This window comes from Serinus canaria, chromosome 3 (genome assembly GCF_022539315.1).
Source record: "Serinus canaria isolate serCan28SL12 chromosome 3, serCan2020, whole genome shotgun sequence".
Lineage (NCBI taxonomy): Eukaryota > Metazoa > Chordata > Aves > Passeriformes > Fringillidae > Serinus > Serinus canaria.
Window position 1 is genome coordinate 57,039,886 of NC_066316.1, and position 13,482 is coordinate 57,053,367.

Here is a 13,482-nt window from a genome sequence, read left to right on the forward strand (position 1 = left end):
GGAGAAGAATGGAATAGTTCCATTCCTTGGGAATGGAAGAGTGTGGAGGGTGAGGTGTGAGACACATGTGACAGAGGAATTTTCAGGAAAGCTGTTCCTTTACTGCTCTATGGCTCAACGTGTAGACATTCCTTTTTCAGAGTGTGGCCACCTCTTTTTTACAGATCCTGGTTCAGAAGCTTTGCTCATGTGGTGCCCAGCCATTCTGCACTAAACCCATGTGTTGCTTGCATGCTGGCAGAATTTTCCACCTATGTTTGCTGCTTAAAAATGCCTAGTATTTGAGGAACTGACTTGCCTAAATAAAAAATAACCCCAAACCCCCCCCGAAAAACTGAAGTGCTGTGGCCCATAGGGGCTGTTCCAGAGAACAGGAATCTATAAGTGCTCTGATTAGGGGTTAAAGGCAAATTTGCCTTGGGTGAATTAAGGTCTGATTTCAAATGAAACCTAAAAAATAGAGCTTGCAACATGTAGTTTAATAATTCATAGAGTTAGTCTTGACTTTTGGTCAAATATCTTTGTCACTTAAGTAGCTTTGCTGCCAACTAAGTATATCAGGGCAGCAGAGAGGACCTAGCTGAGGTTTTTTAGGTGGTTTGGGTGCCAAAATGCCAACCTTAGATGACATTTTAGAGCACGTTGGCGAATTTGACAGGTTCCAGAAGCAAACCTTTTTTGTCCTGTGTTTGTTATCTGCCGCCTTCACCCCAGTGTACGTGGGGGTCGTCTTCTTTGGATTCACCCCTGAGCATCGATGCTACAGCCCCGGGGTGGCTGAGCTGAGCCAGCGCTGTGGCTGGAGCCTGGAGGAGCAGCTGAATCACACAGTTCCTGAGTGGGATGGCCACGGGGCCAGCTTCAGCAGCCGCTGCAGGAGGTACGAGGTGGACTGGAACACAACAGGCATCAGCTGCACCGACCCCCTCGGCAGCCTGCGGGGCACTGGGGGCACCGTCCCCCTCGGGCCCTGCCGCGATGGCTGGGTCTACGACTCCCCAGGGAGCTCTATCGTGACAGAGGTAAAAACAACGCCCTTTGTCCTGTCCCCTCTGTTATAGACGAGGTGAGGGCTGGGGAGAGGGTTGGTGGAGCCTAGGCTGTGTTAAAATAACCCCTGCTTACCTGGAGGAGGGATTGTCTCTTACTGTGAACTTGCACTTGGGGGTTTACAAGTCATCTTCCCTCTGTCCTTGCTGTGTAGCGTTGCCTTGGCTGCTCAGGAGGCTTATATCTCCAGCTGGGGAGCAAGGCATATTTCAGCAAATAAATCCCCAGGTAATAAAGTCCAGTTCTGAATGAAATTCCTGTCACATGAGAGGTCCAGTTGGTGAAGGTGTGTAAACAGTGCAGCTAGCAGTGCTGCAAACAAAACTGGCCAATGCAATGGTCTTGATTTCTTCCCCCCCACCCCCTTCTTTTTTTCTTCTTTCTTTTTTTTAAATGAATAATGTCTTTTAGAGTTGGTTTTAAATAAAAATGAATTGCAGTCAGTGTGAGGGAAGGTATTGCTTCCCACAATTAAACAGCTTAAGTCAGGAATAAACTGTAGAAATTGTGTTCTCAGAAGGAGTGTGAATAAACTGAAAGTAGTACTTAAGCTACTTGCTGTACTTAAGCAGTTCAGGTGCTTTAAGAATATACCAGTAAGTGGGATGACAAGCTTGATCTCATCATAGAAAGTTCCACCAAATATTTAGAGGCAGCCAGGATTCTTTCCCCCATGTGTCCAACACGGCAGCAGTTACAATCTATGCTCTAGCAACTTCAGCATTCATGGTTTTGTAAGAGATTGGCCCTGGATATGAGGGGATGCACTCTAAATGTACTTCTTTCAGCACGTTATGGGCTGTGAGATATGAAAGGGAGGAAGTGAGGCACCTCAAATGCAGGCTGAGCCAGGCTTTCTACAGCAGCAGCAGCTCAGCAGCACATCTCACTGGAAAATGCTCCAGCACATCCCATGGTCAGATGCCCCCACCATCTCCCGAGGCTTTGGGAAGATGAGCACTGGCAGTCTGTGTGGGCTTATGCAGTCGTGCTCTCACATGAGCTGTCTCCCCTTTGCTGCTGAAGGAGTGCAAGGCCAGGCCCATGGGCTGCTTCCTTCATGGGGTAACCAGATATGTCACAGAACTCTGCATTTTGTTAATGAGTTCCTGGTTGTGACTGTTTCTGTGAAACTTCTCAGGCTCTGATATGTTGTCCCCTGCTCTGATAGCTAAGAAAAAGGAGAGAATAGTGCAGTGTAAATCATGCCATTTCAGAAGGACAGTTTGCATATGGAAGAAGGTCCTCATGGGAAGTCCCATAAGAACATCAGAAGAAATATTTGGTTTTGTGTTAATTATGGATGCATAGATTCAATTAAACCCAGCTACCAGGAGGAAGGGAAGGGATTCTCAGTCATTTTAGGAGAAGTTTTTGCAATAGCTTTTTCTCTAGTAGCTTTTATGTATTTCTACCAGTAAGGTAGGACAAGACTAGATGGCAAATATATGTGGGTACCTATGTGCTATAAAGCTTGGTCCTGGATAAAAAAATGTCTGCTCTCCAGACACATCCAACAACCTAGCTGAGCTAAAGAGAGAGAGAGAAAATGCTGTGGCCTCAGGGCAGATGCAGATACTTCCACCCTCCTCCAGAAGGCCAGTGTTCCATGGGACCTGGGAGAAGGCAGGCTCCTGAAGGCATCTAAGATGCTTCTAGTAAAGGCATCACACTTAGTGGGGAGTACTCTTCCATGTCAGGGTATGAGGCAACAACAACTGCTTAGAAATGTTCACCATCAGCCACAAAAAAAAACCAAAAACCTGTTTGAAAAACTCAGGGTGATTGTCAGATCCATGCTGGTTTGATCAATGAGGGCAAACGCAGGTTCAGGTGTCAGTTTTGACAGATAGTAACTCATGCTCTTTCCAGAAAAGAGAGATGAGACATGAATGGGAGATGCCAGTAAAATGCTCAAGGCCTTTTTCCAGTTTTTAATGTTGGACAATTAGTTAAGTTAATAGGATTTCTGTGTGTTGGCAAAGCAGGCATTGACCCAGAAACAAGTTTAAATCTTTAACTGAAGTGAAGGAGAGTTGTGGATGTGAGCCAGCTCCTCATTTCACTCTTTTGTCTCTGACTGTGGCTCCTTTAGTTTGACCTGGTGTGTGAGGACTCCTGGAAGTTGGATCTCTTTCAGTCTTCTGTGAACGCTGGGTTTTTTATTGGCTCCTTAAACATTGGCTACATTGCAGACAGGTACGTGTGGGCTGACAGCAAAACCCTCTGACCTCCCTTATCAATGTTCAGCAGCCAAACTCACACAAAGGTTGTGCAACTGATATCATCTCTGCTCTTCTGAAAATAAGGTCATCCCCCTGGACCTTCAGTCACAGCATGAGCCAGTATCCTGCCTTTCAGGCTGTGCCTGGTGGTTAGCACAGATCTGCTCAGAGAGCCCTGCAGAGCCCAGGAGGACTAATTTAGAGATGTACACCCCAAACTTCCTACTGTGCCATATGAGAGCCCTCAGATGTTAACCAAAGCCAGGAAATGCATGGTTGGGTCTCCCACTCAATCTGTCACACTCTGTGTGGCTGCAGCTTGGAGAAGCTTAGAAAGAGTTGTCACAGATTGCCAGATGTGTTCAGCAGCAGTCACTGTGAAAAAAGCAGATAAAAAAACAGATAATCCCTCTAGCTCCCTGTTCAGAGCCAGCAGAGTCAGACTCCCAGGCTCAGGCACCTGGGGTTAAAGAGAAACAAATGTCAGTACTCGAGGGCCTGTTTGCCACCTTGCTCCCCTTCTGCCTAGGACTGTTAGTACAGCAGGCTCTGAGTTGCTCCAGCTGAGAAATGCAGCCTGCTCACAAGTAGATCCATACATTACTGCTGTTTTCAAGGTTAAGGTTGTGGTGAATAATCCCTTATGAATCTGGTGCATGTGGAACTATCAGAATCATAATATTAACCCTTACTTATTTTTCAGTCCCAACGTAATATATGTAAACATGGGACTATTCATTATTTCCTGAAAGTTTTTGTGGAAGTGCTGAGCAACTGGCACAGTAGCTTTTCATGGCATGGAAAAGCAGATGAGTGAGTAATGGGCAAAGACAGAAAGCATGTCTCTATATTGCATAGCAAAATTGGATTTTTTGCCCTCCAGAAGATACACAAAGTTCTTACTAGTTTCAAATGCTTCCATGACTAGTGGTTTGCTTCATGCCCCTATCATTTTCCAATCCAGGTTTGGCCGTAAATTTTGCCTTTTAACAACAATTGTTGCCAATATTGTGTGTGGACTCCTTCTGGTCTTCGTGCCCAGCTACGTGTGGATAGTCATCATCCGGTTCTTGCAAGGGCTGGTCAGCAAGGGCTGCTGGACTGCAGGCTACATCCTGGGTGAGTTCAGGACCTGCTCCCAGGAGCCAGACTAGCTGCTGATGATGAAGGAACAAAACACAACTCCAAAAAACTTGGAAAATAAGCCATTTAAAAAATGCCTCCCATGGTGATTTATTAAGCAGTTTTCTCCCTCTTTGACTTCCCAGGATGTTTTCAAGCACTGTCATTAGGGAGAAACACAGTAGCCTTTAGAGCCCAAGCAAGTTGTGGTGTATCAGGGCTCTTACCTTGAGATAGGCTTTCCCCTATGGTACAGCTCACCTTTGCAGATCTGTCTAGGCCCCATGGCTCCTCTTCCTTCCGCCAGGCTCTGGCTAGGGAAGGTGACCAGGTAGGCACAGCCCTTCTGGCCTGGACGCTGACAGGATGGGGACAGAGGAGGCCGTTAAAGAAGCAGGCAGAGGGTGGGGAAAACTTGAGACGTTTTTATGACACAAAGAGCGAAACAGGGGATTCAGAACACAAAAATAACTGAAGAACAGCACGTACTTGCTGATAAGAAGATGAGGTGTTTGTGTACCTGTGTGTATCCAGGGGGCTGAGCGGAGGCCAAGCCACCCTAGCCTGTGTGGGTGCTTCTCCCTCCCAGTGCCCTGCACCAGCTGTGTCTGCTGGGCGGCCAGGCTGGGTCTGGGACCATCTCAGGACCTTCTTCTGCTTCAGGGCAGAGCTGCCTGGGATTTCTCTGATTTTTCTGGAGTGGAGTTCAGTCTCTTGTCCAAAATAACCAACTGCAAGCAGTCACTGAAGCAGCAGATTAACTATTTTGAAGGCTGACCTACAGAACATTAGCTGGGCTAGGGTGGCAGGTGGCTCTACCAAATACCTCTGAGAGATACACCATTCATTGTGATAGTACCAAAAAAGTAAAAGTCAGTGCCCTAAACTTCCATGAAATCTTTCAGTGTGGGCATCTTGCTAATTCAGTTATCCAGATGTCTAACATAAATAAAAGCACTTATCCCACTGTCTAGACGTCTTCTGCTAAGACATGATTATTCCTTCCTGTGCATTTCTGGATGCTTGCTTGGCCTCTTAACACTTTTCCTGGCAAAATTAAATCTCCATCCTCTCTTCTGGGGAACTTTAAACTGTTTTAGAGCATGAAGTCCTTTTCAGGATAATTATTTGCCCTATCCTGATATTTTGTCTCTGTTACATCTTGTTACTTCTGTAATCTCTTGAAACTCTCTTATCCAAAAGATCCTGAACCAGCCCCTAAGCTCCCTTAGATTTCTGTTTTCTCCCTAAGGGTGGCCAATACTGAATGCTCAGGGAAGGATACAAGGACAGAGCAACCTTGTTATCCTGCTTGTGTACCCTTCAGAGGCTTCTGGCTCAGTGATGCTGAGCCTGAGGAGACGTCTTTGTGCATCGTTCAGCTTTGTGCATGGTTCAGCCTTAGCTGATCTGTGGCTCCAAAACTCAGCAGCTCCTTTGGCTGCTAATTAGCTCCTTACTGCTCTTTTTCAAATGATTGTGCTTTCTTGAAGTCACCCAACTGGATGTGAAATGTTGACTGTGCTTGTGCCTGCCTGCTGGAATAGTTACTTTTAACTCTAACTCTGTATCAACAAGATGTGTGTGGGTTTGCGCTGTGGGGTGGAGTTGCAAAGTGCAGACGAATAGTGATTCCCCCCCTTCCCGGCCTGGGAGCTCAGAGCCATCCTGTGATACAGGTTTTCCTTATTACTTGGAGTGAGAAGCAGGCTGAAAGCCTGTTCTTTGGAAAGGAAATGTTCAGCTTTGTTGTTGGATTGGACACATTAGGTATTTCACAACAAAATCCGTTTGTGCACTTTGACGAATGCTTGATTTGCTCTGGGATCTCTGCAGCAGAGGACATTCCTGGATGCCTTAGGAATGTCCTGTGCACGGCCAGAAGCAGTGTTTTCTTCTCTGCTGGAGTTGGGGTGCCAGAAAAGCAAAGCAGGGGGTTTGTTGGGATGCATTATGCCGGGAAGCCCGTGATGGCCGAGGTTTCTCCAAGGTGTTCCCATAGCACTGGTCCTCCAGCGTCCCCCCAGCTGGTTCCAGCCGCGTGGGGCAGGCAGGCTGACGTGTCCGTGTCCCCGTGCCCGCCCGCAGTGACAGAAGTGGTGGGCCCGGAGTACCGCAGGACGGTGGGCATCCTCTACCAGGCGGCGTTCTCCGTCGGGCTCCTGCTCTTCGACGGCCTCGCCTACGCCCTCCCGCACTGGCGCTGGCTGCAGCTCACTGTCACCCTGCCCACCTGCTTCCTCCTGCTCTACTACTGGTGAGTGCCCTCCTGGTGTGCCTCTGCCCACCACACAAAAACCTGGCTTCTCCTGCTTCCCGAGGTGCTGGGAGATACTGGGCGCTCCTTTCTGGCGCACACACGCCTTGGTGCAAAGAGGAGGCTCCCAGCAAAAGGGAGAGGGAAATAGGACCCCTCAGCAATTGAGATCTTGTTGAATCCTAGTCTGTGCACCTCACCTGCCCTTGTGTTTAAAAAACAGACCATTTGGAAAAACACTGGGGGAAAATTGGACTAGTATGATTTAGTACTTTCTTTGAGCAAGTCATAAATGAAAATAGGTGCCTTGGCTTAGCTTAGCTGGTCTTACACTGAAAATATGATTATTCACAAATTTTCTAATGCTAACATAACTGTAACAGACTGTTAGCAAGTTCTTTTAAGGTAGAGAAGTTGCAGTTTTTGTGGTCCAACTGAAAAAAAACCAAACACTTGGGTACTCCTTCATTTTAGTTTCTCTCCTCTCTTTTTAATAAATATTTTTTTGTTTGAGCGCTTTGGATTTGAGAAATTGCCTGGGTGGGTCAAGAGGTGAGGAATAATGGAAAGAAATTTGTTGCCTTCCTTCTTCCATATTCTTGAATTGGTAAGCCAATTCTAACTTAATTAGTATTTCTTAACCTCTCTTGGCAGAAGTGAAAAATGGCTCCCTAAGAGGAGCTGGTTTGTGGTGAATGGATAAGGGGACAGCACTGCTCTCACTCAAAGCTCCTCCCTGATTTATCTTTAGTAAACCCCTTTTTAACTAAAGCTCCTACCTCTTCCAATCTCAGCCATGGGATGTTCTACTTTTCCTGACTGGGGGAGTGGGAAGTAGCACATGAAACCCACCCAACCAAAACAAAACAACAACAAAAAAAAAAAAAACCAAAAAAACCAAAAAAAACCCAAACAAACAAAAAAATCCATCTCCCTTTCTTTAATCCCTCCAAAGTCTCTACTCATGGGAGAATAGGTAGGCTTTATGTTTTGTTGTATAATGGCATCCACTCGCATTGTAGGTGCCTCCCAGAGTCTCCCAGGTGGCTGATATCTCAAGGAAAAAATGACAAAGCTATGAAAATTATCAGAAATATGGCTAAAAAAAATCAGAAAAAGATGCCTTCCCATTTTAAGGTGAGCTCAAGGTTTGCTTGTATGTGCAAATAAGCATCATGACAGCACCTTGCATCAGTTCCTCCCAGAGAAATTTAACATGCTATGTACTGGCTCTTCCATAGGATATTAAATTTGAAGAGGAAGATTGTGGAAAGCAGAAACCCTCATTGATGGACCTTTTCAGGACACCGCAGATAAGAAAAAACACGCTCATTTTGATGTACAACTGGTAAGAATATAGCCCTAGACAGCTAGTTTTGGAGCTCTGGATTTGGCCACTCCATCAGAACACAGATGTCAGTTCTCTTACTATCTAATGAATCCAGGATTCTCTTCTCTGCCCAGGTTCACCAGCTCCATCCTCTACCAGGGGCTCATCATGCACATGGGAATGGCTGCTGAGAACATGTATCTGGATTTCCTCTACTCTGCACTCGTTGAGTTCCCAGCTGCCTTCATCATCATCGTCACTATCGACCGTGTCGGGCGGCGCTACCCCTGGGCCGTGTCCAACCTGGTGGCTGGGGCAGCCTGCCTTGCCACAGCCCTCATCCCAGAGGGTGAGTCACCTGAATGAAACCCCGTGAGGGCTTCCCAGCCTCTCCTCTGGGACCTCCACACTGCTTTGGGAGGGTCCCTTTGCCACTCTCATGCGGTCCTCACTGCTCCCGTTCCCTCACTCACACGGGTGAAACAAAAAACCAAACATCCCTTAGAAACATCAACTGACATGGGATCACAGGTCCCACAGAATAACACTGTTGGGTCAACTGACACCTGCTAAATCACTGGGATGCTTTTAAACGTGTTGGATGTATTTTCTCTGCAGACATACCGTGGTTAAAAGTGATTACTGGTTGCATTGGGAGAATGGGAATTACAATGGCCTTTGAAATGGTTTGCTTTGTAAACACAGAACTGTATCCAACTTATATCAGGTAGGTGCATCCTCTCCCCAGTGGAATTTGGCCTGGAAACAAATAGTTGAGGCTTATGTGTATGTTATGTTTTATGCTAAATTAAGTTATCCTCAAATGTGTCAGAAAGTAGGTGAAGCACAATAGAAATGCTTTAAAAAGTAGCTAATAAAGAAAATAAATGTATTTTTAGACAAGGGAAAACTCAAATGACTGAAATAAAGGAAATAAAGGGAAAATATGGGAGAACCAGGGTGGGTGAGGGATCTGAAGTTCCCCACAGTGCCTGGATGTGAGAGGGTGAGAATTGTGATCCATCCCTTTCCAACTGCAGCACTCTGACACTAATGTGATCCCTTTGCTGCCAAACCAGGAATCTCGGGGTGATGATCTGTTCCTCTTTGTGTGATATTGGTGGAGTCATCGCCCCATTCATTGTCTACAGACTGGTGGAGATCTGGCATGATCTGCCACTGGTTGTCTTCAGTAAGTGCCACCTTAACTACTTGCCAGCCCCTTCCAGGGTGCAGTGGGGGACCCGAGTTCCAAAGGGAGGGAAAAGCCACCAAGGCAGTGGCTTTAAGTCCAGCAGAAGCCCCCTGTTCTCTACAAGGCCTTAGCCTCCAGTTTAGGACAAGCTGGAACTTGTTTATGCACCATGTCTCCCTTGCCCCTACGATTTGTCCTTGCAATTTAAAGGAAGTTTGAGTCAAATACGTGTTTGACAGATGGCAAAGAACTCGTAAAATTTTTGATTACCTTAATATTTGATGGATTTAAAGCTGATTTACTGCTCTACTGTGAGTTACACTGTCTTTGTCCAGCAGTCAAACCCTAGAATTTCATGTACTTCCCTCTTTAATGGAGTACAAGTATGGCTGTTATGCTTCAGCTTTTCCGACACTTTGTTAACTGGCTCTTCTCCAGCTACTTGGAAAGTGGCTGGTAAATAAATGCAAGATAAGTTTTACAGACTAGTGACCTGAACTCTCAGGTCAGGGCCTGCACCACTTCTATGAATCTTTAGGTCAGCACATTGTTTACAGAAAAATACCTTGAATGGCAATATGCAGATTTTGACAGGCAGAACATCTAGAAGGGTGCTTAGTAGATTTAAAACACATTGCCAAACATGTACAAACTGGATAAAAGAAATTACCAGGGGAGAATCTGATTGTGTTGCTTAGAAGATAATACATTGTGTGCACATTTTCTAATCTTATGTGAACAGCATGAAGATGGAGTGTGTTTCCTGTCATGCTCTAGCACTAAAAAGAGTTCTTTGCTCCATAAAGGAAGGCTCTGTCCAGTTTGAGGTGTCCTAGTTGATGCATAACTCACGAGAGGACTTGGCTTGGTGCTGTCTGCACAGGGCAGCCACATCCCCCATTTTTGCACCAGAATGGCAGTTTTGCATATGAGACTTGAGGTGCACACCTTGTGTAAAGGTGCACCTTTAAAATAAAATGCCAGTGGCAAGTCCATTCAGGCTGGCAGTAGCAAGTGGCTGACAAATGCTTACAAGCTCTTTGTGCCTCTGTTTTGAAGCTGTGCTTGGCTTGATTGCGGGTGGATTGGTGCTGCTTCTGCCTGAAACTAAAGGAAGAGTTTTGCCTGAGACTGTGGAGGATGTTGAAAACTTTCACAGGTGAGTCATGATGATGAATTTGTAGCAGTTTTCACTTGAAATTGGGCAAAATCCCTGTCCAGAGGGAATCCCAGGGGTTACTTGGCTACTTGTTTGTCTACAAGAAGTTGCTGGGTAACTCTCACTGGACAGATTCCAGGCTCCTTTTACCCCATGTAAAATCTTGAGAACAAGTAGTCTAGTCCTTTACTAGCCTTGAATAGTGGCACTAGCCTCTCAAAAGTGTGGCAACACCATTATAAATGATATTTGTGTTTAAAAAATACCTTAACAATTGAAGAGAAAAAGGGCAGTCTTGGTAGCAGCATCACATGTGGTGCTTGAAGCACAGCACCAGTATCTGCTGAGGAGCCAGAGCAAACCTAAGAGAATATATATGGTCATTTTACTGGGGCCAAGGCAGAGCAGGTGAGGAACTTGAAGTTAGATTCTCCCTGAACAACTTCATTCCTGGCTGATGTTCATGTCTTATTACTCTTGCAGGCAAAGTGCTCCAGTGGCTAAAAAAATCTATCTCCATGTCCAAGGATCAGAAGTAGCACGTGGCTGAAGAAGGTGTAACTCTTGCTGGGTAGTCTGCCTTAGGGCAGTAGCACAGAAATGCCACTTGGAATAAATACCCTCTCAAAAGTCTTGCCTCTCTTATTTCAATTTCTATGCATACCCTTTATTTACAGTGTTTAGGGTTTTCTGATGGGATTGTCCCAATTGCTGCAGAGCTGCTTCCCCCTCTGTACACTAAGATAAACATATTTTAGGGCTGGGAAATTTTTGTACCAGCTGTGTGGACTCCAACGTGGACTTCAAGAGGTCTTAACTTGAATATGGTAGGATCCATACCAACAAAACTTTGTAAGTCTCCATGAAGTCTGACTTTGTTGGTTTCTCTTAAAAAGAGGCAGTATAATTTGATATTTATCTCCACTGTAGAATCAAGGTAACTACAAAGCTGGTTCAATTGTGTGACAGCTTGCACAGTTTTAAAAAATTGATTTTATTTTCTCCTATTTTACTGGCTACTCGCAAGGATGGGCATGTGGCAACTCCAGAGCATGCACAGGAGAAACATTCATAATCCTTTACCAGGTAATAGCATTATACATGTGCCCTGCAGGGGCATTCCTTTGGAGTGAGCTGGGATCAAGCCTGGGAACTTGCAGGACCCTACCCAAGGGTCCTGTGCATCAAGGAGAATCAGGAACATCACTGGGTCTTCCAGGAAATATCCTGCACCTTCAGAAATTTCCTATTGAGCAACTCTAACAGACCTGTGGTTGCAGGGCAAAACAGGGACAATGGTCCTGTGGTTCCCCTTCCCTGTTTGTGCTGCTGGTCTCCATCTGCTGGAAAACACTGGTTTTCCATAAGGATACTGTGAGCAGGGTGCAAGATACCTCTGCCCATTTCTAATCAGCTGCAGGGAGAGAGCTCCCAGTTGAGCAAGACACTGCTGGACTCTAGCAGGCAGGGTGAAATTCCCCCAGGATTGCATCCCAGGGACCTTGCACCTGCTTTCAACCGACCTGAACCTCAGTTAATGTTCAGTGCTGCTGTGAGGGCCCCCAGGGCAGGGAAGTGTGCTGTCCAGAGAGGCAGGGCCATGGCAAGGTTGCCCTGAGAAGAGTGGGGACAGATCAGGAATGACATGACTTTGGCCTGGGCAGTTGCAAAACCAGTATTTGCTTCGGGATCAGAGGGGAATAATCCTGTCCTGAGAGGGCAAGAGGAACAGTGGGGGTGTAATTGTGTGGCTGGTAGAGCTGATGTCCTGCTCTAGTCGCAGACACGTCTCTTCTCTGCACTAAAAAAAATGTCAGAACTTGTGACTTACAATTCTTTGATATAAAACCTGATGGAAACTCTGCAGGTAGAAAATGGGGGTGGTAGCAACAAGTCAGGCAAAGCAAAGCAAAGACTGAGATGAATAAATAAGTAACTACACCAGCTGAGTCCCAAGACCCTTACTCATCACACTGGTATTTATTCCCACAAGCACTGCTACTGCCACAGCAGGAGCTACAGAGGTGGCAGGCTCTGGCACGCCTTTGCTTTACTGTCACCTACATCTGATAGTGGCATCTGCTTCTGCTGGCAGCTAAATGAACACCATTCTTTCATTTCTTTGCTAGTGACCTTTGCCCACTGATGGATTGACTCCTGGAGCTGGGAAGTCAGAGGGATGTAAAAGCTGGTCCAGCTGCACATGGCTGCTGTCACAGTGGGGAGCAGCAGCAGTGTCCTGGGGGGTGGCAGGAGTGTGTCACCCCCAGGCTGTGGGTGGAGCTCACATCCTGCCTCAGCTCAAACACAGAGTTTGACAGCTCCCCTTCCCCTAAAGGGCAGCTGCAGCCTGTCTGCTCCTGGGGCTGCTGGAGCACAACCAGTGCCAGGGTTGCCCCCGGAGCCTGGGAAGGAGCACTTCAGGATCAAGCACCATCTGACTCTGGCAAGGAGCCTGGGAGCAAGTAAACAGGGCCAGGTTCATTAAAGTGGGACTGACCCCTAAAGAAGACCTGGCCCCTCACCTAATTCCTTAAATCTGGACTTTATATCTGTGCCTGAAGAGAACACAAAAGCCTCATGTTTTGGGACACCCACCAGCCTTCACCAAGTGGGTTTTGGCTGACCAACTTTACTTTTACAAATTTTCTGGTGTTCTCCATGGCATCATCTGATGGGCAGATGACCTTGTGGCCAAGGGCTGCACCCTTCTAAGCACTGTTCTCATCCTCTGCTGTTGCTGTCAGCACCTAAATCCAAATGCCAACATGCAAGCATGGCTCTTGTTTGGGCTCCTCTGTGTTCCTATCCCCTCCCTAGTCTACAGCACTGTGTCCTCCTACATACTTAATATTTTAAAATATTAAGAAATTGGGTCTTCTTCCACAACTAGAACTGGTCAGGGGGCAAACTCAAATCCAGAGAATAAATATAAGCTGACAAATATGATGTGAATCACAGCTTCCCAAGAGCTGTAGGGAGGACTATTCAACCTTCAAAGGCACTACAGCAGTGATTTTCCACCATGCTATGGAGAGAACAGTACTTTAAAAGCCACATCCTTTATTCCTTTTTTGGCTTATCTTCCCCCCTGCCTCAGTACTTATTTCTGACAGATGTTTGGGACTTTGGCCACGTAAATAA

General features: G+C 46.3%; 1 protein-coding gene across 1 annotated transcript; it reads left to right on the forward strand.

Moving 5' to 3' along the window:
• The first annotated feature begins 403 nt into the window (after positions 1-403).
• Positions 404-10,971, forward strand: LOC103820557 (solute carrier family 22 member 2). Its single transcript, XM_009095250.4, has 11 exons — positions 404-1,022; positions 3,146-3,249; positions 4,240-4,394; positions 6,486-6,654; positions 7,677-7,791; positions 7,896-8,002; positions 8,119-8,333; positions 8,603-8,711; positions 9,064-9,176; positions 10,239-10,338; positions 10,822-10,971. Exons 1-11 carry the CDS (start codon positions 612-614, stop codon positions 10,886-10,888), a joined length of 1,665 nt encoding a protein of 554 aa, XP_009093498.1. The 5' UTR covers positions 404-611; the 3' UTR covers positions 10,889-10,971.
• The last annotated feature ends 2,511 nt before the right edge of the window (positions 10,972-13,482 follow it).